Here is a 22,451-nt window from a genome sequence, read left to right as displayed (position 1 = left end):
ATCAGAAATAGAAGTAGATTTGTAAAAACATTAGTCTTTCTTTTATATTAAAATGTAAAGCTCTTTGAGACATAGGTCAAAGGATCACAAATATGTTCTGTACTATTAACATGAGAAGGCTCAGCATGGAACAGTCATTATATTAACTATACATAAATTGAGGGGAAAAGCATTATCCCTACACAGAACTTTACAAATATGGATCCTCACTAGAAGCAAGGGGATGAGTGGGGCTGAGATAAAAGCTCAAGATGTTGAAAGTCTATCTCTGTATGATCGGCATAGCTACACCAGAGCTCATAAGATTAACACTAACTCAACCCTTGTCACTAACAGGGGTCCCAGAAGACAGATCATAGAATAGGTTCTGTTGTATTTCATCTGTTTGTACACTCACAGTCTAAAACACTGGGCACTGAGAGACGGATCAAGCTTCACTGATCCTTTGAGAAACACCTTAATGTCCAAAAAGTATGAGTGTGGTTAGATCAGTTTGTCCCCCGAAACCCTGAAGATGAAAGACACCTGTATCAAGTTAATGAAGACCATCTCAGCAAATTAGGTCATAGCTATTGGGCAGTGATAGCTGTGAAGAAGAAAATACGTGCAAGTTTACATCAAAAATACCTCAAACATTGTCTGAGGTTTCCACTAGTTCTACCAGCAAGACTATGTTCCACTGTCAGCGGTTTGCAGCCCCTACCAGCCCCCTTCCCAGAATATGGACAGCAAAGAGATACTCAAGCAGCTGCTACCTAGTGCATTCAGGACAGCAAGAGAAAGACTAAGAGAACCATAGTAAGAAAAAGAAGCAGTTGATGACATCAACCTACTTTAACACCATCAACACTCTATTGCTTAAATGTTAATTGTGCACTCTAATTTTCAAATGAGAATAGCTTTGCTATAACATTGATGCTTTGACATGTTCAGGTTTTTTTTTTTTTCCTGTATCATTTTCTAAAGAAGAAACATTTAATTTCACTCCTAAATGAAAAATCTACTTCTTGCTGAAAATGTATACTTTAAAGGAATTTTTTAAAGGCATTCTTGCAGGTGGTCTCTGCTACAAATAAAAATGTGAAAAGGCCCTTAAAGAAACTTTTGGCCCATAACCCTCTCTTCTGTCTTCTCATGCTGGGTTGCCATTTAAGTAAAACCTCCATGGGAGTCTTAAATGCCACGGCAGGCATGTTCCCGCCAGCTGTTTGTGGGATTGTATAGGTCACTCAGCCTAGGGGGTTCAACTTTAGTGTTCTTGGATCCATTATGGCTCCACTGGAGGGTTGAAATTCAATCTTCAATCACTGTTCTGTAACAAATTGACACTTTGGGCTTTTGCTAAAATAGTTGCCTTGTTCCTGGCTTGAGCTATTCATGGACCGGAACTGCATTTCTTAAGGTCGGCTTCTGCCTGGCTAAGTTGGAGGAGTTAGGCTGTGGGATAATTTTTGGCGGGGGAAGGATACTTAGAAGCTGAATCAAATGATGAAATCACACTGTCTGGAGGTCAAGGGACATCCTTGAACAAACACTAACAGATTATTCCCTTCTGCCTAATTTTTGTGGAATTCTTACACAGAGTATTATTGATTTCATGTGAAAGAAGGAGAGAGAGTATCCTCCCCCTAGTTTCTTCGCGGCATGGGTTTGTCTTGCATCTGTATCAGTGTCTGCAGTGCTAGAAAACAAGTGTGAAAACCACTGTCTGGATAAAAACCTATTGGTAAAGGGGCATCTGGGTGGCCAGTTAAGCATCTGCCTTTGGTTCAGGTCATGATCTCGGAGTCCTGGGATCGAGCCCCGCATCAGACTCCCTGTTAAGTGGGGATTCTGCTTCTTCCTCTCCCTCTGTGATGTCTCTTGCTCTCACTCTCCCTCAGATCAATAAATAAAAATCTTTTTTTTTTTTAAAAAGAACCTATTGGGGCGCCTGGGTGGCTCGGTGGGTTAAAGCCTCTGCCTTAGACTAGGGTTATGATCTCAGGGTCCTGGGATGGAGCCCTGTGCGTTGGGCTCTCTGCTCAGCAGGGAGCCTGCTTCCTCCTCTCCCTCTGCCTGCTTCTTTGTCTACTTGTGATCTCTGTCTGTCAAATAAATAAATAAAATCTTAAAAAAAAAAAAAAAAGAACCTATTGGTAAATGTAAGAATCCTTTTAAAATGTTTGCTGCCAAAGCATTTTAAAAGTTTACTTAATTATAAGAAGCTCGTTTCTTATATTTAAACCCTGGAGCTTGAAATTTTATGTATTTAGCAAAGCTAACTGAGTTGATATAAGACGGGTGGTATTTAAAATAGTCCCTAACAGTAGGTAACCCAGAAGTTATTTTTAGTAGGTTTTAGGTTTCCTTAGAGCATGTTTTTTTGCCCAGTTCTTACTATTATTTCAGTTATTCAAATAATTTTTGGCTTAACCTAAATTGACTTTTTATGCACATATTGACAGAGAGGAGGGGTCTCCATACCTGTATTGAGTTCAGTGGCAAATTTCCTTGCCTTGACGTATTATCAAGGTGAGCCATCTACCAACAGACCACCCACACTAGTTTGTAATCCATCTTTGAAAAAAAAAAAAAAAAAGGATAGGGAAAGTCCACAGATGAAATATGTAACTGACACTGTGTAAGATTTGTAAGGAGTTCAAACACATCAGCTTCAAAACTGTAATTTTCCTCCTTATTTTCAATGATTTTAACAGTATCCACCCAGCAAGTTTTCTTTGGTCAGAACAAAGATGTAAGCCAAGTTGACCTGGGTTATCCTTCACCTCTCACATATGAGTGGACTTTAAATTCTCATTCTTGAATATTTCCACACTGTCTCTGTTCTGATTTCCCTTGTGTTACTCAGTTCAGGGTTCCATTGTCTCTCATGTGAAAATTGTAATACCTTCCATCATGTGCCCTACCTTCAATCCAAGTCTTTCCCCATTACCTCCTTATTCCCATTACAAAATGGGATAAAAACACTTCCAAACCTCTGACAGAGGGGTTTTCTAAGGTATAATACTATTTATGAAACTCTTATGCATGAGATAAAACCTTTAATGGCTCTGAACAAGGTAAATCACAAACTCTTTAGCGAGGCACAACTTGCTCGTCATTTTCCCCAATGAGGCATGTGTGCTATACCAGTGTTTAGCAGACTACAGCTCTTGACCGACTGGTAGGTTGGAAATAAATTTAGTTGGTCTAGACTTGCACTGCTAATGAGATACAATAGAATAGACCAGACTATGGCATGCATAAGATTAAACATTGCTTCTTGATTGTTTTGTTTCAGTATGTATGCTATGTAAAATGTATTTCATAGTGTGGATTAAGGTGAAAGACACACACACACAGTATGAAAGGGGAAGAGAGAGAGAGTTGGAGAGAGAGAGAGATGGTGGGAGAAATCTTTCTCTCAAATAATCCATGTTTGTTGAATAAAATTTTTAGAAAAACTTGAATAGCAATACTGTTTAAATGACCAAGATCCTACCATTTGGTTACAGTTTAGACAGATGGATTTAATGTTGTATGTTTCTATACACAGATTTACCTGGATAGCAACACAAGGATTTAATACACTTAGTAGGGTCTCAAAATATGTTGATTGAATGTCTAGATATGTTTCTTGTTATCAAGTAGAATGTCATTATATGTGCACATGATTTTGTCCTACATAATATATTATGATTAGTTTTTTTTTAAATCAATACATATTGATCTACATTATTTTGTATGGATATGTAGTGGTTCACTTTATCTATATACACTTTTAATATCTCATAATATTGGACACTAAGTTTTCTAACCCCTTCATTATGAACATCATTTTGTGAACATCCTTATATGAGCAAATATGTATTTGTGTGTGTGTGTATATATATATATATATACACACACATATAAATGTTACATACACATATGTGTGTATACATGTGCACCAGGCACAGATTTAAGTGTCTCATATATATATATATATATATATATATATATATATGTGTGTGTGTGTGTGTGTGTGTGTGTGTGTGTGTATGAACTCATTCAGTCTACAAAAGCACATGATGAAATAGATTCTATCATTTTACAGATGAGGAGCCATGACACGAGAATTTAAGTGTATTGCCCAAGATCACATGTTAATAAGTGACAGTCAGGATTTGAAACTAGCCAGTCCGTTTCAAGAGTCCATGTACCTAACACTGTGCAATGATCCTTCGACTTGTCTAATTAAGACAAATTCCTGAAAGTAGACTTAAATTTAGTGAAGCTAAAATTGACATTTTATGGCACTTTGAAATGTTCTGCTGTGCCTTTTGCTTTACTTGTTCTGTAATTAATTTAACAAATTGTTTAATTATTTAATTGATTGCTTTAATTAATTGCTCTTTAATTGTGCTTTAATTGTATTTCATTGTTATTTCATTGTTGAATTAATTGCCCCCACTCTTCTTTGCATGAAAAATTTTGAACATTCTTTGGGAACCATGCTCAATAGCCACCTTTTCTGTAAGGGTGTCTTAAACATGCTGGTCGTGCCAGGCAGAGGTTAAAACACTTTTCTCTGTGTTCCTATAGCTCTTTGAACACGGCTGTACCATAGTATATATATTTTATTATAATTATTTGATCTAGGTCTTTCTTCCCCACCAGAGTATGAACTAGCTTCTCCAGTCCAAGAATTCTGCCATTCATCCTTATACCCTGCCTATGCCCTAGCTATTGTGAAATGGTACATGCTGAACCAACGAATGAATTTACACAAAAGAAAAAATAATTGGTTAGGTTCAAAAAACTGAATCTAAAAAGAAATCACTGATGACATTCTAATGATTGGATGAAAAGGACTTTTGAAACTATTTTATGCTTGTCTCTGCAATCTTGCTATATTACCTTGATTAATCATTTCATACATGATCTGGTATCATGTGGTTTTTGTAATGCCTGCCATTCAAAGCGTACTCTGGACTCTAGGAAAAACAACTACTGCAAGGGCTCTCTCAATTAATTCTTCTTGAAAAAGTCAGAGTATCTTGAATTTGGTTAGTAGAGTGACTTGAAAATACAAACTGCTACATAAGTGCTGAGTGTTGTTATTGATCATTAAGTATCCCATAGCCCAAGTAACTTTCCTCATTATTGACATGAAAGTGTTTTTATCTAGGCAAAGATTAAGGGTTTATTCATAATATTTTTATTTCAAATGGGATAGTACTGAGATATTATATGATATGTATATCATATAGTATATGTACTGGAAATATTTATCCCTTCCTTTCCATTATCCCTTGTTGGTAGGGCTTTGTAGCTACTTCTGTGGAGTTAAAACTCTTTATTTGCATCAAAATCCTAATACCTACATTGCAAGTCTTGAATTTTAATACCACTTCAATGAGTTTTTCTGAAAAGAAGCCTTCCTCCGGGTGGAAGAAGGTTTGCGAGAAGTCTAGTAAAGTCAGTTTGAGGAACAACTTAGACAGTGACACCTGGCATTAAGGAACATACATCCCCTAGCATTCGTGGTTCCACCACATCAAGCTACATAAACACTAATGGCTATTCAGCCATCGGAGAGGGCAATAAAAATCAAGCAACAGGAAAAGGAGGTGATATATTAAACATGATTTGACTTTATTCATTTCCCTAAATGATTGGTTTCTGGATTCAATGGAATAATCTTTGCCATCTACCCCTACCAAAGATAATACAAAACCATGCAGAAATTGTGAAGCCTTTAACATTATTCCTGTCTTTACTGGATAAACCAAATCACAAGCAGGCCAGGCCCTATCTAGAATTTTTGGATCACTGAAATTTGTGTACCTCCTAAGGCTTGGTTAGTCTACAAACACATTGAAATTTCTCTGGAATAGCACCTACTTTAGCGTATTGGTAAATCTCCAAGTTGTTAGAACTCTTTGTGACATGGGTCTATGAAACGGACTCATGCTATAAATGCTATTGATCCTTTTTTTAGAGCCATGAAGAAATATTCACAAAGTATAGCTTGAAATATAAGACCATAATTTAGCCTTGGACAGGTCTGTGAGTGTACAAGTTGGGCGCTATCACCTTCAAGCTTGAAAAGTCCTCTGGGAGTTGAGTAGCCATGAGATTTTTGAGCAAAGGAAACAAGGATGATGGTAGTGGAGCGAAGGGCTACATTGATTTCCTGGACAAAAAGAAACCTACTCTAGTAACTCAAAACTTACTTGAAATGGCCTGATACCAACTTAGTTAATAGGAAAGTTAATTAGAGCGTTTAAATTACCACTTTAAGGAAAGATTTGATCCTTCATGGCTATAAAATACTGACTGCATGAATCCCTAGGCAAGAGGTTAAACAGACGAGTATATCAGTCATACAATATGCTTCAATTTCACAGTCTTTTATGAAACTATGGTTTGGTCAAATGCTTTCTTATGATTCTGCCCACATGAAAAACCCTGTTTAGATCTTTTTTATTGAGTCTGCCTCCAGTGAGCAGGGTAAAAGGCCAAGGGGTATGGGAGCAAACGCCAGCTCACATTTCTTACTGGGAAGTAGACTCTCCAAGGGTACTCGCTCCTGAAGAATGAGCATTCTAACCCAGCTTTTGTTTGGGCAGAAGCTTTTTGTGTAGACCCAGCTTAGGTAAATGCCCAGGGAAATGTTTGGTCACCTAAAGTTTTTATAGCTCCTTAATTAAGTATAAATTAATTTTCACAATTATTCATAATTATGAGCAATTAAGCAAAATACCATGTGAATTATTAAACATAATATATGGATCAATAAGAAAGTTACTGTGGGACGCCTGGGCGGCTCAGTCGGTTAAGCTACTGCCTTTGGCTCAGGTCACGATCCCAGGGTTCTGGGATGGAGCCCCACATCGGGCTCCTTGCTCAGCAGGGAGCCTGCTTCTCTCTCTGCCCTGTCTGCCACTCTGCCTGCTTGTGTGCATGCACTCTCTCTCTCTCTCGCTGACAAATAAATCAATAAATAAAATCTTTAAAAAAATAAGAAAATTACTGTATTTTAAAGGTGCTCCTATTTGTGTGGGCATAAAATAAGGAAGCAGAAATATTTCTTGATATTGGTATGTGTGGTTAATGTGGGTTGCAGTTAATGATTCATAGATTTATAAGAAATATTCCTACCTTGAACCCTGGTGAAAGGAAATGCCTAACCCTACAAAAAGAATTTTAGAGCACAACTCCATTCCCGTTGCCATACATACAGAATATTAAGCCTTTCCCAATTTTTGTTGAATACACTTTATATAGTCAAATCACACATACATTTTGTTCCGTAACCATAATGAAGACTTCCAAACTTCTTACAATTTGATTCTGAAAGCTGTAATCCAGTAAGCAACATTTACATTATAATGAGTATGGACTATTTTTCATGCAGCCCCAAGTATGAGTGAGGGTTACATTTCTCCCCTATAGTTCCAGCGGTCCTATCCCTCCACCACTCAAGGAGAATGTTTGAATGGCTTCTTCATATTTACATTCAAAATAACTCCCCATTCTAATTTGCTTTGTATCTTTAACCATGCTTTCCTTACATCACTGATTTGGTCCTCTTTCTTCCCTCCCTCCCTCCTTCTCTCCCTTCCTTCCTTCCCACTACCCTTCCTTCTTTCCCTCCATCCTGTTTTTCCTTCCTTTGATTAAGATTCTGATCGTATTTACTTTTTATCTTATCAGAAAAAGAAACATATCCTATTACATCATATTCTTATAGCTTCCAGAGTTTTACCTTCTTTACAGTTCACTTAGAAAGGATTTCATTGTTCTTTAGATGACTGCTTCATGTTTTACACTGGTGACTGGTTGGTTTTTTGCTTTCTCTGGAGTGTCCCGTGGCCTTTAAATTTTCCTGATTTCTCTACTTTATTGATATCTCAAAATCTTCAAGTGTCTCAGTCATTGTCTTCGCTGTGGCATATCTGCTGGTACTGTCTTTGAGCCCATCCATGCTTCTGTGCTCATTGGGGCTGGGTGCTTTCTGTTCATGCTGCGTTGTACATTTGATCATTTCCTTTCATTACCTTTCTGGAGCAGAACCACTGTTTTCTAGGTGCTGTATTCAGTGGTGCACAGGTAACGTTTAACATTCTTCTAACAAACAAAACCCTGCTTTTCAGCATTTCCCAATGTCCATATTGTACATATTCCCATGATGGCTGATGTCAGATTCCCAACTTGAGGTCACTGACCATGGATTTGGTGGATTTGGGAAGAGATGCACCCAGTGTGCACTCCCGGGCGTGCTCCTTTGATGAGAACCATTCTGACAGAGATATTTCTAAAATAAATTCATCCTCTCTGAGTTAACAAAGCAACCTGGATCTCATTTAACTTCATTTAGTGGCTCTGGGTCATTATTATTAATGTCAAGCTCTAAGGCAATAAGTGGTGTCTCTAGAGATTATGACATTTAGAGAGACGATCTTTGCCTATAAACGAAATGACAAAATAACTTAACATGGAAATTAGACCAAATAACCAAGTTAAAAAAAATGCAATGGTGGTTTGTTTACTTTGGATGGACTTTTTGTTGTTAGTTGACTTTTTAAAATACAACACAGTTGACCCTTGAACAACAGGAGGGTTAGGAACACCAACTCCTCTCTGGAGTTGGTGTTATATTTGGTTGAAAACCCAAATATAACTCTCGACTCCCCCACAATTTAACTACCAATAGCCTACTGTTGACTGGAAGGCTTCCAATAATGAAAACAGTCAATTAACACATCTTTTGTATGTTTTGCATATTATGTATTGTATTCTTATAATAATGTAAGCTAGAGAAAAGAAAATGTTACTAAGAAAATCATAAGAGAAAATACACTTATGGTACCATTCTGTACTTATAAAAAAATTCTCCTCTAACAACCCGTGCAGTTCAAACCCGTGTTGTTCAGGGTCAACTACTGCAACCTACTTTTCTTGGCCTGAATAGTCGTTAAAGCTGCCTTTCTTTTAATTCTCAATATGATCCCCTCCCTGTTTAGATTTTTTCTGACCTTTCATTTGTGCTCTTATTTCAAGCCACCTGAATCCATTTTTAAGTAAGTTATCAGAGAACAAACTTAATAGATATAATGTCTTCAAGAAAGCAAGCGGATTTTCTAATAAGTGGTGTTAATTCAGCTTCTCTTTCATTATGTGTGTTTTCTTTAATATCATAAAAGAGAATGCTGTCCATGCATCTTCTGACAGAAAAGAAAATGGATTTTTCTCTGTTTGAAAAGTTCACTTTAAAGGTTTTTGTGATGCGCGACAGCTTTAAAATAGGGTTGCTTTTCAGAATAAATTGCCTGCAGCTGCTCTTCAGGCTTTCTTTTTTATCTGAGCACATCCATCCTGTTTGGACATAAAAAACTGCATATTTACATCGCTGATGGGCCAATAAATAAAATGCTGCATTTTTAGGGGAAGGTTCCAGGGAACTAATTAGAGTCACGAACAGACAAACGGGATTGAAAACATGGTGCTGCTTCTTACCTTCCTCTGATTATTTCACGTTTTAGCCATTTCTGTGCATCCTCTCATTTGTGCGAGAAGGGGATGGTGACAGATCACTTGATGATCAGGAAATGCCCATGAAATGAATGTGGTTCTGGTGTGGTTGTCTTTAGGCATTTGCTCATTTCTCTTCTCCTCCACAGCTTGCTGAAGGTGAATTTTAACCAAGGTAAATTCAGCTTTCTGGATGGAGGACATTTCTTTATGTCCATGGAAATTAAAGCTATTCAGGCATACACCTGCTACATAACTAGAAAAATACCTAGGGTACCATTTTCATTTCAAATCTGCAGTTCTTAGTGCCATCAACATAGCTATTTGTTGGACATTTTATTAGAATTACTATTTTATCAAAGTAAATTTAGAAAAATGCCCAAAAGGTATAAAATTAGTGTCCAAATACAGCAGGTGGAACTATAAAATTTTTAGATATCCAACACAATAAATATCATTTTAATAGGATAATGATATTTTTGGCATTCACTAAACTATATGAAATTCTTCTGTTTCATCAATCATACACAAATTATTTAAGTGTATGTTTTAATACAGTGTATAATTGATTAAAATGTAATTGTATATAATGCAAATGTAATAAACTGTGCATGTCTACAATTGTAATAGTCCCATAATTTTTAATTCTCTATACAAAATGGATTTTGCCTAATCTAGGATGAATTCTCATAAAAGTATATGATCTCAATAAAATATGATCCAAAAGAATTATTTAACTTAGTTTTACATGGGAGCTATGAGTCCAGAGCTAAATAAATCACTAAACTTCATTATGAAAAAAGTGGTTAGTCATTATCATCCATGATGGACTAATGAAAGCAAAGAAACCAAATATATTTGGTAATCTATATTTCTTACAAGAAGGCAGAGATGAGTGGGAGATTTGGGTTGTATTTTGCTTGTTTGTTTGTTTGCTTGTTTTCCAAAATCATACCACTTCTAACATTCAAGCCTGTAGTTATTTTTCCAAGTGTGTTATACTAAGCCAATCATTTTATTTAAAAAAAAAAAAAATGATGAACTAAGTGGGCGCCTGGGTGGCTCAGTCAATTAACATCTGCCTTCAGGCTCAGGTCATGATCCCAGGACCCTGGGATCAAGTCACAACAGGCTCCCAGCTCAGTAGGAAGTCTGCTTGTCCCTCCCCCACTGCCCCTCCCCCCTTCTTCTGTGTGCCCGCACTCTCTCTCTCTCAAATAAATAAATAAAATCTTTTAAAAAATGATGAACTCAGGGTGTCTTGGTGTTTCGGTTAGTTAAGCGGCTGCCTTTGGCTCAGGTCATGATCTAAGAGCCTGGGATTGAGTCCCACATCTGGATCCCTCAGGAGGGAGTCTGCTTCCCCCTCTGCCCACCCGACTCCCTCATGAGTGCGTGCGCGTGCGCGCTTTCTCTCTCTCTCTCTTTCTCTCTCTCTCTCAAATTAAAAAAAAAAAAAATCTTTTTAAAAAATGGGTGAACTCATATCATAGAATATGATACTCTAAAATATCTGCCTGGATTTTCTACTGAGAAAATGATTTAAGGAGCATATGTCAAGCTCCAGATAGGTTTAAAATCTCTTTGTACTTTATAACCTCGAAGTTATCTTAGCATATTTTCTGAGAGAAGTTGCATAAAATAGTACATGAAGTGGGTGTCACAACTCTAGTGATGATGATGTCCATGAGTGTGATTGAAATTGACTATGCAGCCTTCTCTAGGCATGAAATAAATATTAAAATGGTGTGACGACGCTTGGATTAGGTGCTAATAGACTCTCTTTGCTTTATTTCAGCTCTCAGCCTTGGAGAGGCAAATCTTTGACTTCCTTGGCTTCCAGTGGGCACCAATTCTTGGAAATTTTCTACATATAATAGTCGTCATATTGGGTTTGTTTGGAACTATTCAGTACAGACCTCGATATATTGTGGTGGTAAGTTTTATTTTTATCCTGTATCTTGCAATAAGTGCTACAAAATTACTAAATGGAGGTTAATGAAATATCATTAAGTTATTCCCCTGGATATGATGTGGCATTGTTGTTCAAGCCTTTAGGTATTGAATTCTGTTTGGAGATGCTAATCTGTGGGAAAATGACTCAGTGAATGCTTACAGTGAGATCAAAGCAACATGAGTGTGAACGTGAGACACATAGATCAAGACACCATGTAACGGTGAATTCAAGTTTCATAAGGAAAATCAAAACAGGGTTTGGATAAAGTAGGAGGTCTGGCTGTGGTCCGGATGTCATGATGAGACATAAATGTACATTAACTGCCATTTCCATGATATATGTCACTAAAAAGCAAACCTTCATAACCATAACTATTTATTGATAACAATAATATAATTTAATTTTAAGTGATTTAGGACATTAAAAATGCATGTACTGAAGGTTATTTAGTACTCATCCCTAATGTATTTCATACTTCATATCATTGAACTTGTCTCCATTTTGTTAAGATAAATTTGAAATGTTAGTTCCATACTCCAACTATACCAAACATGGTCAGCACACCCTCCATTGCAGGACAGTTTAATGACGTGTATACTGTGTTCCACAATTAAATGGGAGTTATTCACAGTAATTAGTTTTCTAAAAAAGAAGGCAGTGTTTTAGGCTACATGTATAAAGTTGTGAGAAATAAGCCTATATAAGTGATTGTAAGTAAGAATAACATACCTAAAATACTTATTGAGCCTAAATATATATACCATGTTCAGAAGAATTAGTGAGTATTTTCTTGTAATGCAGTGACATTGCCTCACTAGAAGAAAACCTTAGACTTAAACATAGGCCCTCTTTCAATTTTGATTTAATCCAGGCACAACTATGGAAAGAATAAAGCTATGCATTTTTCTATGAATACATTAATTCTCTATTTTGAATCTCCAAATGGCTTTTTTTGTATCTTTCCCCACATCACCGAACTGACCCACAGCTGACTCTGAACTCAAAATGGCTGCCTGGGTGTTAGGAGAGTTTGGTATCTCCCCGCCAGCTGCAAGGACTAAACAATTTCTGCCTTACTCTTCTTCTCTGAAAGCCAACTTCTGCTAAGAAATGTATAATCTGCTAGAAGGGTGTCTCATGCAGTTGGATTTGTAGCATAAAACACTTCAATATGCGTAATAGCAAACTATCATATTGGATTCTGTTTTCTAGTTTGTTACTGTAAACACAGCACTTTCACTCACCGCAGACTTTATATTTTATGATTTTGGTGTTCCGAGGAAGCTCCAAATGCCAGGGAGCTGGAAAGCCAGTGACCTCTCTGGAATGAAGCTGGTGGCACACATTAGGGCCATTACCTGGTCCTGTTGGTTGTACCCTCCACATACTAGCTCTACACACTCTAAACACAGCTATGGCCTAGGTTGAGGCTTCTGCTTTTTCTTTCTGGGAAGTGGACTTCCTGCCTGCTTTCAGCCTTCCTACCTTCCAGTATGTCCTTTGCATTTTCCCTAAATCACTGGTTTAAAACTCTTCACTAGCTCTTAGCAAGATAAATCTAAGAATATCCTTGGCTGACCACCTGACCGAGCATGGATCTCACAGTCAGTCTGTCCTCTCGCCCTCCTTTCCTTCCTTCTCCCCTTCCTACCCTCCCTTTTTTAAAAAAGAAAAATTTTATTTACTTAAGTAAACTTTACACCCTATATGGGGCTCAAACTCATGACCCTGGGATCAAGTTGCACACTCTTCCGACTGAGCCAGCCAGGTGCATCTACCTCACTTCTTTCTTAACTTTCTTTCTCCTTTTCTTCATTAACTTATTCATTAAAATACTATTTATTAAGTTTCTGCCATGTATTTGGCATTGTGTTAAGTGTGGGCTATGTTGGTGATCAAATACAGACCTGGGGTCTCAGGAGGTGATGAAAAGACTGTGAAAGGGCCATGAGAAGGGTGACAGGGCTGAGAGTTTGTACACTTCCACGTCCTGTGCCCTGCTTCTACCTGCTTCTCCAGGCTCTTGCCCTTATAGCCCTGCCTGTATATTTGAGCTCCAGGGACTGGAGCACACTTCCTTCGTTCTATGCAAGGATTGTTTGGGTTGATCAGTAGTTAATTACTCCTGTTCTATGTCTTGAGCATGTTTTATAATTGGTTCATACTTATGTCCTCCCACCAGGCAGGGTTCTTTGAGAACATAGAATGTACTAGATGCTCAGTAAATACTTATTTATTGTTCTCCCCATGTAGTTGTTTACCGTTCAGAGTCCATTAGTGATAAAACTTCTTTTTCTGGTGTCTTTTTTTTTTCTTCCCTCTCTCCCTTTTTTGTCTTGGGCATAAGAGGAGGAGGATTTAGACCTTTAAGGGTCTTCAAGAAAAATCTATTAGAAAAACAATCCATGGTTTTGCTCATATTCATTTTCTCTTTTAATGTGGATGCCAATCAGATTTCTACCTTTTGTTTGTTTGTTTGTTTGTTTGCTATCTTACTTAAGACCATATCCCAGGACAGGGAGAGAAAGGAAACAATGAGTTGGTGGGAAAGCCCTCCACACCAAAGATGCCATTGGATTTAATTTTCACAAATACCTATGGGTATGTGTTAGCATCCCTAATTTTACAGACAAGGAAAGGTTAAGTGACCAACCCCAGGAACCCAGGTAGTTAAGTGGCAGAACTGGATGTGTATTGTCAGGTTCTTGAAGTTGATTTATCATGATTATTATATTACACTTCACCACCAGATTCCAGATGATATGGTAGCATTGCCGGTATAAATTTTGGTATTGAAAAGGATCCTGCCCTGCCACCTCAGCTGATCATAGAATATTGTCACCTGTATGGGATTCCAGATTACCTCTTGTTCTAACATGGGTATAAATTGTCCATTTGGGAGAAATGGTTGAAGAATCCTTAATCCACAAGCATGGAAAATCTGTTCACAAAGTGTACCTTTAATGGGAAGATCAAGTTGTTATTGGGAGGATGGCTAGGCCATGTTACCTTCTTCACACCATGGGCAGTTCATCCCTGAGTTGTTTCCATGAATGCTTTGGTTTGAATCTACCACTGGCGGCCAGGGATTAACTCTAGTATGAAAAAGTCGGAAAAGAAATATGGCATATGCCACGTTAATCAAGGTGTGCCTCGGGAGGCACCAACTTTTCAGTAGCAATGAGAGGAGTCCTGGATCAGAAATTCATACTGACTTTTCACAGAGCAGGGAGAGAGCTTTTTGAGTGCAGGAGATTTTCTCTCCAATTCACCTGCGGTGTTCTTAGTATTAGTGTCCTTTGTTGGCCGAAACAATCATCCATAATACCAGTTAAATGTAATCCATTTCCAAGTAACAGTCATTTTGGAGCGCTGAAATTCAGATTGTAAGTCACTGCCATTTCTGACAACAGGGTTTATCACAGCTGAATTTAAAGAATTAATCACCCTTATGAAAATGGTTATGGTAAAGGACCACTCAGAACAACCTCTACAGTGTCTATCGGCAAACTTCTGACTTCCTAGCATGGAAAATCAAAGCTCATAAAAACTGCTCCTTTGCTTACCTCTTCTGCCCACCCCACTTCCCTACCTCATAGCAGCTGTGCGCAGCTATTGTGTTTTCTAAAGACCACATGCTGTTTCTTGCCTCCTCTGTTTGCATCTGTACTTTCTGCCTGGAATGCCCTATTCTCCTTGCCCTCTTGGAAAACTCTTAATAATGCTTCCACTGAATGGTCACCTCTTCGGAGCCTTGCTGAGCACCCCACTCCAGGGTAAGTGCCTCCTCCTCTCTGCTCCCGTGGATCCTGGTGACACCTTCCACCCTAGCTCTCTGCACAGCGACAACCCTCGTTTCTCGCCTGTCTCTCTCCATTCACCCATGTCCTGCTGGCAGGCTCATTGCTCCTACCCCTTGCTGTATTCTAGGTCTCTCCTGGTATGCATGGGGCTTTAAAGATACTTATTACTTAAATGAACAAAGAATAAATGAATTAAAGTCTATTGGATGAGATTACTTCATAGGATGGACTGGACAGTGATTTCTTATCTCAGAACACACCTACAATAGTTCAATAAGAGAAACTGGCCTTACTGTCTTTTTGATCTCAATTTGAGCTCAACTGAGGATTTACATGATATATGGTATGTGCTGCTCTGCCTTCACCTACCATTAGCTGACTTACTACTCTTTTTTTTTTTTTTTTTAAAGCAATGGAGTGTTGTAGACTCCCGCCACTGTATTTGAGGAGGTCCTATAGCAAAGACTATTAGAAAAATGCAGCCAATCACGAAACAAAAGAATAGTAATTCCACACTGGATAGTATCACTGCAGATAAGGTGCAGTTTGTTATTGTTATATTTACTTTTAGAACACCAAAACTACTTTGTCATATGGTACTTTTTACTGATTGAAATTTATTTTAGCATAGGTGCAAGGTGTGAGATATCTATCTATCCATCTACCTATCTACATAGATATCTAATTAGTGAATATCAAGGTCAGTTGTAGGGTTTGAATACACCTTTTGTGTTTCTTTCACTATAGACAAAATGAAGCAGAAAGCATAAAGTACTGTTCTAGAATCAACTGTTTCTTCCTGTCTGTTTATTCCTATATCAAATATTTTAATTCTTACATAGACATTCCAAAAGGAGATTCTACCTTAGGATTATTTAAATCTGTTATTTCATGGGCAGTAATTGAATTAGGCAGTTTTAAATTAATTTAAATGCAAAAGCATTAGCTAATTAAAATTTTTTTTGTATAAATACCAACTTTGGAAATTAATTCAAAACTGCATTTAAAAAATTAGAAAGAAAGCCAAATTAATTTGCTAGGTCCACAGTTTAGTTATTGGCACTTTCATGCAAAAAGCTCATGTGCAAACAAGAACTTGTGTAATTTGAATTGTTACGGGGAAAATTCCCTGCTATGTCATCATAAACCTCCTTCCTGAGCTACTACTCAGCATGACAGTTAAGGAGAGATGAACCATGAGAGACTGTGGACTCTGAGAAACAAACTGAGGGTTTTACAGGGGAGGGAGGTGAGGGAATGGGTGAGCCTGGTGATGGGTATTAAGGAAGGCATGTATTGCATGGAGCACTGGGTGTGGTACATAAACAATGAACCTTGGAACACTGAAAAAATAAAATTAAAAAAGTGTCCATTTTCCATTTAATTGGTCCTATATTATATCCCCTCCACCAATTATTGGGTGTGAAGTCTTGGGATATTAATTTACTTTATTTGTCCCATAGTTAACCTCATATGTAAAAACCTGACTCAGATTGTCTTTAAGAATTATATTATGTGGGGCGCCTGGGTGGCTCGGTGGGTTAAGCCTCTGCCTTCGGCTCGGATCATGGTCCCAGGGTCCTGGGATCGAGCCCCGCATCGGGCTCTCTGCTTGGCAGGGAGCCTGCTTCCTCCTCTCTCTCTCTGTGCCTGCCTCTCTGCCTACTTGTGATCTCACTCTGTCAAATAAATAAATAAAATCTTAAAAAAAAAAAAGAATTATATTATGTAATGTATGTGACTTGCTTAACATAACTGAACACAGAGTAAGTGCTTGGTAAATGACTGAACTGTTCAATATATCTTTTTTTGCTTTCACTCTGCTTTTGGAGCAATTAAAATGAAGGGGACAGCACATTACTCTCAAGTTCTTCTGGAAATGAATACTAAACTCCAGAAACTGTTAGAACAATGAGTGAGCAAGAAACCTACTTTTTAAAATCATAAGTCTAACATATTGTGCATAATACTGTATTTGATTGATGTACATGTGAATAAATGAAAAAATGGCCTTTCTGGTAATTGGAAAACAAGCTCAGGAAGTAAAAATAATTCATGTTATAGACTAATTGCTCAATGAGGAAGAAATAGACTGCAAGACTTCCAAAATTCATTTCCATTAAAAAACACTGAACTATCTTTGTAAAACCATGAAATATTCAGGAAGCTACTTAGAACACACAGACATTTTTTTGTTTCATCTTATAGGCTTTATTTATGTAAATTAGGATTTAAAATATGTGTACTGAACATAGACAAAGTACAACAAATAAATAGGTAGCTACATAATTATACAGAGTAATTTTTTATATATATTGGGAAGTTGTTTTCTATACTGAAGTATATGTATCTGGATATATGAGTATATAGGCACGCTCCATGATAACCAGAAGGTATTTCTTAAAAATGGAGTCATTTCTTTTTTAATTCTTATTTCAGTTGAATTATAAATAAAATAACCCATGTCAAAAAGAGTACATATATTTGGCTGCCTGCAATGCTCAGTGGGTTGAATGTCCAACTCTTGGATGCAGCTCAGGTCATGATCTCATGGGTCATTGGCTAGAGTCCCATGTCTGGCTCTGCACTCAGCGAGGAGTCTACTTGAAGATTCTCTCCATCTGCCCCTCCCACTACTTGCTCATGTTCTCTCTCTCTCTCTCATGAATAAATAAATCTTTAAGAAAAAGAATACATATGCTGTCCTAATACTTCCTGTGTAGGTAAATGCCTATGGATATGTTTGTATCGCTTTCCCTATATCTCTATGTAGAGACTTGTGTCTCCAGTGCAGGCTGACATATATCATTTTCATGTCATAACTGTCCAAAACTCAGTCATACAAATAATTTTTGTTCTCAACAAACCAATATCAGAAGAAAGAAGCTTACAGTATGGCTTTTAAAAAACCCTAATGGTTATATCACGCAAAACACATTAGTTGCCAAGTGCAAAATAAATTGTTATTCAAATACATTGCCAGCTGCAGAATTATATAAATGAAACTAATTTTTGAAAAACTGGCAATTTGGTGAATTGGTCACTTGATAAGTTGCAAAATTTGGTGAAGCATTAACTTCTAAATTATTCCATGGTCCTGTGCCTAAGATCTTTTAAAATGAAACCTATCGTGTAATACTTAAGGATCTCAGCTCCGAAGTCAGAATGTTAGAGTTCCTCTCCCAGCTATGACACTAAGTAGGTGATCAAATGATTTCTCTCTGGCTTGGTTTAGAGTGATGGCTGAATAACCTGATCAATATCAAGTACTTAGCACAGTACCAGGAACATAGAAAGTGCTTAACACAGTACCAAGAGCATAGAAAGTAGCAGAATAATAGCTCATGTTTTTGTTAGGAATTAGCAGCTGCCATTTGGAATCTACTCAGCCTGATAATTTTATCTTTGAAAGTTCACAAGTGGCATGAATCACTTCAGTCACTGAGTCAGTGCTGTGATTTTTAAACAGATTTGTTTTATTATGCATTTGTTATAACCATGAATGGATTATCTTTTCTAAAAGAATACTTAAACGTCTAAGTTCTCTGTCTTAATAATTAAGAATCATATAGCTTTGCAATTACTTTTGTTTATTTCCTTATGTTAGTCTTACTTTCTTTTATGTCCTTACCTTAACCTTTATCATTGGCTCTTTTTCTCATGACTTAGCAGTCTGCACTGTTCTCTCATTCTGATAATGAGATAATGAGATTAATTTAGAAGGAAAAATGTCAGATACCGATTAGCAACAGCTTTAAAATTTGTTGTGGTTATTGTGACTTGATCAGTTTGCAAAAAGTTGAGGATGAAGATTAGCCATTTTCACTATTCATAGGAACATTTTGTGACTTATAAAAGTGTATTTCAAGGCACTTGGCACAGTTAGAAACTGTCTAACTCCATTCATATCAGAAGACTTTACTAACAGAAAATACTGGCAACATCAATAATATCTACAAATACCAAAAACCTCACTGTATATTTTAATTTGTGTTAATGATTTAACTTATTTGCCAGCTTCTCTAAATTTCCAGTGATTTTGGAACCTTAACTCATAATAATAATAATAATAATTATTATTATTCCTAACATAACAAAAGCAAAACCCCCCTCCCAAAAGATGATATGACATCAAAGGTAACCATTTATAAAACTTTGCACCTACATGAGATTATTTTGAAAGCCTTTTAAAAATCATAAATGACAGAAAGATACAAAATGTAAATTAAATTTTATGAATAGTTAAAAGATTCTGATAAGGTTTCTGATAGGAACGTGGCTATTTTACACAATGTTTAAAATTCGTAATTTTATTATTTGAGACAGCACAGAATAAGCTAATGAAATGATTTAAATAATTATTTTAATTTGACAATAGCATGTGATGATTAAAATCACCGCTAAAAGCAGCGATTTAATTAGTATGTCTATTTAAGGAATTAAGGATTTATAGATTTTTGTGGTACAGTAAAGTGAATGAGAAAACCATTGTATTACATTTCCAGAGTGAATTCCGTCCTCAGTCATCCAAGCTAGTCCGTATGTCAGTTGTACATCTCAGTTTCTTCTTCAGTGACTGGGTGTGTTGTGCCCTAAGACCTTCTCCACAGATGTGTTTTGATCTAAGGCTACCTTAATTCAGACTGACCAATATTCTCAGGGAAGGCATTTCCTAATACCTATTATGCTAATAAAGCCAATTAATCAGTAAGGCAATCATGTTTAGAGTCTGTTGGATATGACTGGAAGGTATATTCCCATTATGGAAATTTGTCATTTATTTGGTCATTCTTCATCCTATTTCTTAATTTTTGTGTTTTTTGAAAAAATATTTTACATTATCTCTTTGGAGGTATACCCACTCCACTCATACTAAAATAGTTCAATAGGAAAGTTTGTTAATTTTACTCCAAACATATATTTTCAAACGTGGTCTTTGTTCAGAGATATGGAAGTGCTGAGTTTTGACTAACATTCCTAAAAACTTGACAGGTTAATATTATAACTAAAAGATAGATAGATAACCCACAAAAATTTGCATAATTGTATTCCCTGGAAAAGCTAATACTCAGAAAACAGAAATCAAGTCAGCACTTGGATTTAACTTTATCTGCAAGCCAGCAAAGCACTTTAAAAATAAATCTAGCTTTATTGGCATCTACTGAAAGCCGAAGAAACTATTGGATTTTTAATTTCTAGATCTTAGGGGACCTCATAAGGAGCACTCTTTTCTGAGTGCGCCCTGCTTCTTCCCAGAAGACTTAGACTTATTGACATTTTTATTATTGATTTATTTAGTATACATGACTTCCATCTCTACATTTTTTCAACTCTTTCTTCCCCTTGCCCCCTTTCTTTTTAGTACACAGTATGGACTGCCCTCTGGGTCACCTGGAATGTGTTCATTATCTGCTTTTATTTGGAAGTAGGTGGACTCTCTAAGGTAAGTTTATCATGCTTTTAAAGTACACTTTAAAAAGAGTACACTAATAAATAATTATTATGACTATATGTGTGTGTATAGAGTGTGTGTGTGTATGTGCGTGTGTGTGTGCGTGTGTGTGTGTGTGTGTAGAGAGAGAGAGTAATCTAAGTAACTCTAGAAATGTAATACTAATCGAAAATAAGTTCGGATACTGATCAGGAAAGAATGATCTTGGGAGAGTGTTAACGGAATTTCAAAACTGGCATTATGGTGATTTGTTAAGCTGTACTGAAACTCAGCTTCTAGTGTATCCTCATGTCCCGCTTAAAAAGGCTTCATGTTACAATGACAACAGCCCCAAATATTAAGTGAAAAATGGTTTTGAGCCTTCCTATAATTTAAAGTGGAAATGGGGATTAATGAAAATGTTAATGTAATCAATATGAATAGCAAGTCGCTATCTTCGCTTCAATACAAATTCTGAAAAAAAAAAAAAAGTGTGACAAAGGATGAAAGCCTTATATGTGTAGTTGGAGGGTCTCTTGACTAACAACTAAGTGCACCTTGAAATTCTGCTCAGACGAAGAGAGCTGTCTTGATGCAACATGTTACCAGCCTCATTTTTGTCTGTCTACTACTAGTGTCAGCAGAGCACACAATTTTCACGGTGACTCCTGCAAAACCAGCTTTTGATGGCCATCCCAATGTAAAAGCATCTTGGATAAAGTTTCTAGCTGGGTGTCTCATACATTTTCCTCTTAAATCAGCACAATTTTTATTTGTAGAAATCATAGAGAAGAAATGGAACAGTATAATTACAAGAAGAATAAGAAAACTGTAGTTTTGTTGTTGTTGTGTTTTGTTTTGTTTTTTCTTTTTTTTGATTTCTCGTTATGGACTCTGTGTCCGCTCACTTATTCTATTGTATGATTGTCTGAAAACGTCTGAGTAACATAATGGTCTTCTACGAGCTTTTGCAGCTTTAGATCTTAGAAATTTGCATTGGCCAACACAGACTCAGAATTGTTAGGCTCCACTGAAGTCCAATAGAGTAACAAAGAGTTTTTGATTCCGCTAAGCAGCAAAAGTCCCTGAAGGATTTTCTCCAGAACCTCCAGAGTTGGTTACTCTTGATTCTACACTATAATAACTTTATAATTAGAACTTGTCATCATTTTCTCACATTGGAAAATGTGTTTGGGAGCCAAAAATGACATTGCTAATACTGACTTGTTTACGAATGCACAAGTACCTACCTTTAATATTTGTGCTATTTATCACATTTTATCTCTGATTTTTAAGACAGAAAAAAGTACTTAAATCAGTGCCTTGCTATATTCTGTAACATGCAGATTATAAAGTAATTTTAAAATGCAAATTTTGTGAATATAATAAATGTGAATAATAAGTTAAGCATAGCATTTTTCAAACCATGGCATTTTATATCTTGTAATTTGAATGGTCATTTTTAAATCATTACTGTACGGAGTAGTAATTCTCTTCTATTTTCTTCCATATAAACCTATTTTTTTGGAAAAAATATTAGACCAGAAGAAACTGGTCCTGTGGAAATGGTAACATGGTGCGCTAAAAGGAAACTGAACTTCAAATCCTAAGTCTTTCTCTCAAATCTTGTCTTTAGTACTTACTTTAGTACTAGTACTTTAGTACTTTAGTACTGTACTTTAGTACAGGCCCTTAGGCAAATCATTTAACCTCCTTTAGTCTTGGTGAAATATAAAAACGGGACCAGTTTGCCGATAAA

At 36.7% G+C, this 22,451-nt stretch overlaps 1 protein-coding gene across 1 annotated transcript in view; it reads left to right on the top strand.

Moving 5' to 3' along the window:
* NKAIN3 (sodium/potassium transporting ATPase interacting 3) overlaps positions 1-22,451 on the top strand; it is a gene marked incomplete at both ends in the record, with an annotated part of 613,987 nt that overhangs the window by 322,844 nt on the left and 268,692 nt on the right. The window contains 2 exons of the mRNA XM_080802810.1: positions 11,300-11,437; positions 20,624-20,704. Of these exons, the coding sequence (XP_080658936.1) occupies positions 11,300-11,437; positions 20,624-20,704 (219 nt within the window). The remainder of the gene's footprint in view (positions 1-11,299; positions 11,438-20,623; positions 20,705-22,451) is intronic.

The sequence above is a fragment of the Martes martes genome (assembly GCF_963455335.1).
Source record: "Martes martes genome assembly, chromosome: 4".
Lineage (NCBI taxonomy): Eukaryota > Metazoa > Chordata > Mammalia > Carnivora > Mustelidae > Martes > Martes martes.
The sequence above is the reverse complement of the archived record's forward strand: the minus strand, read 5'-3'. Positions and strand labels throughout refer to the sequence as shown.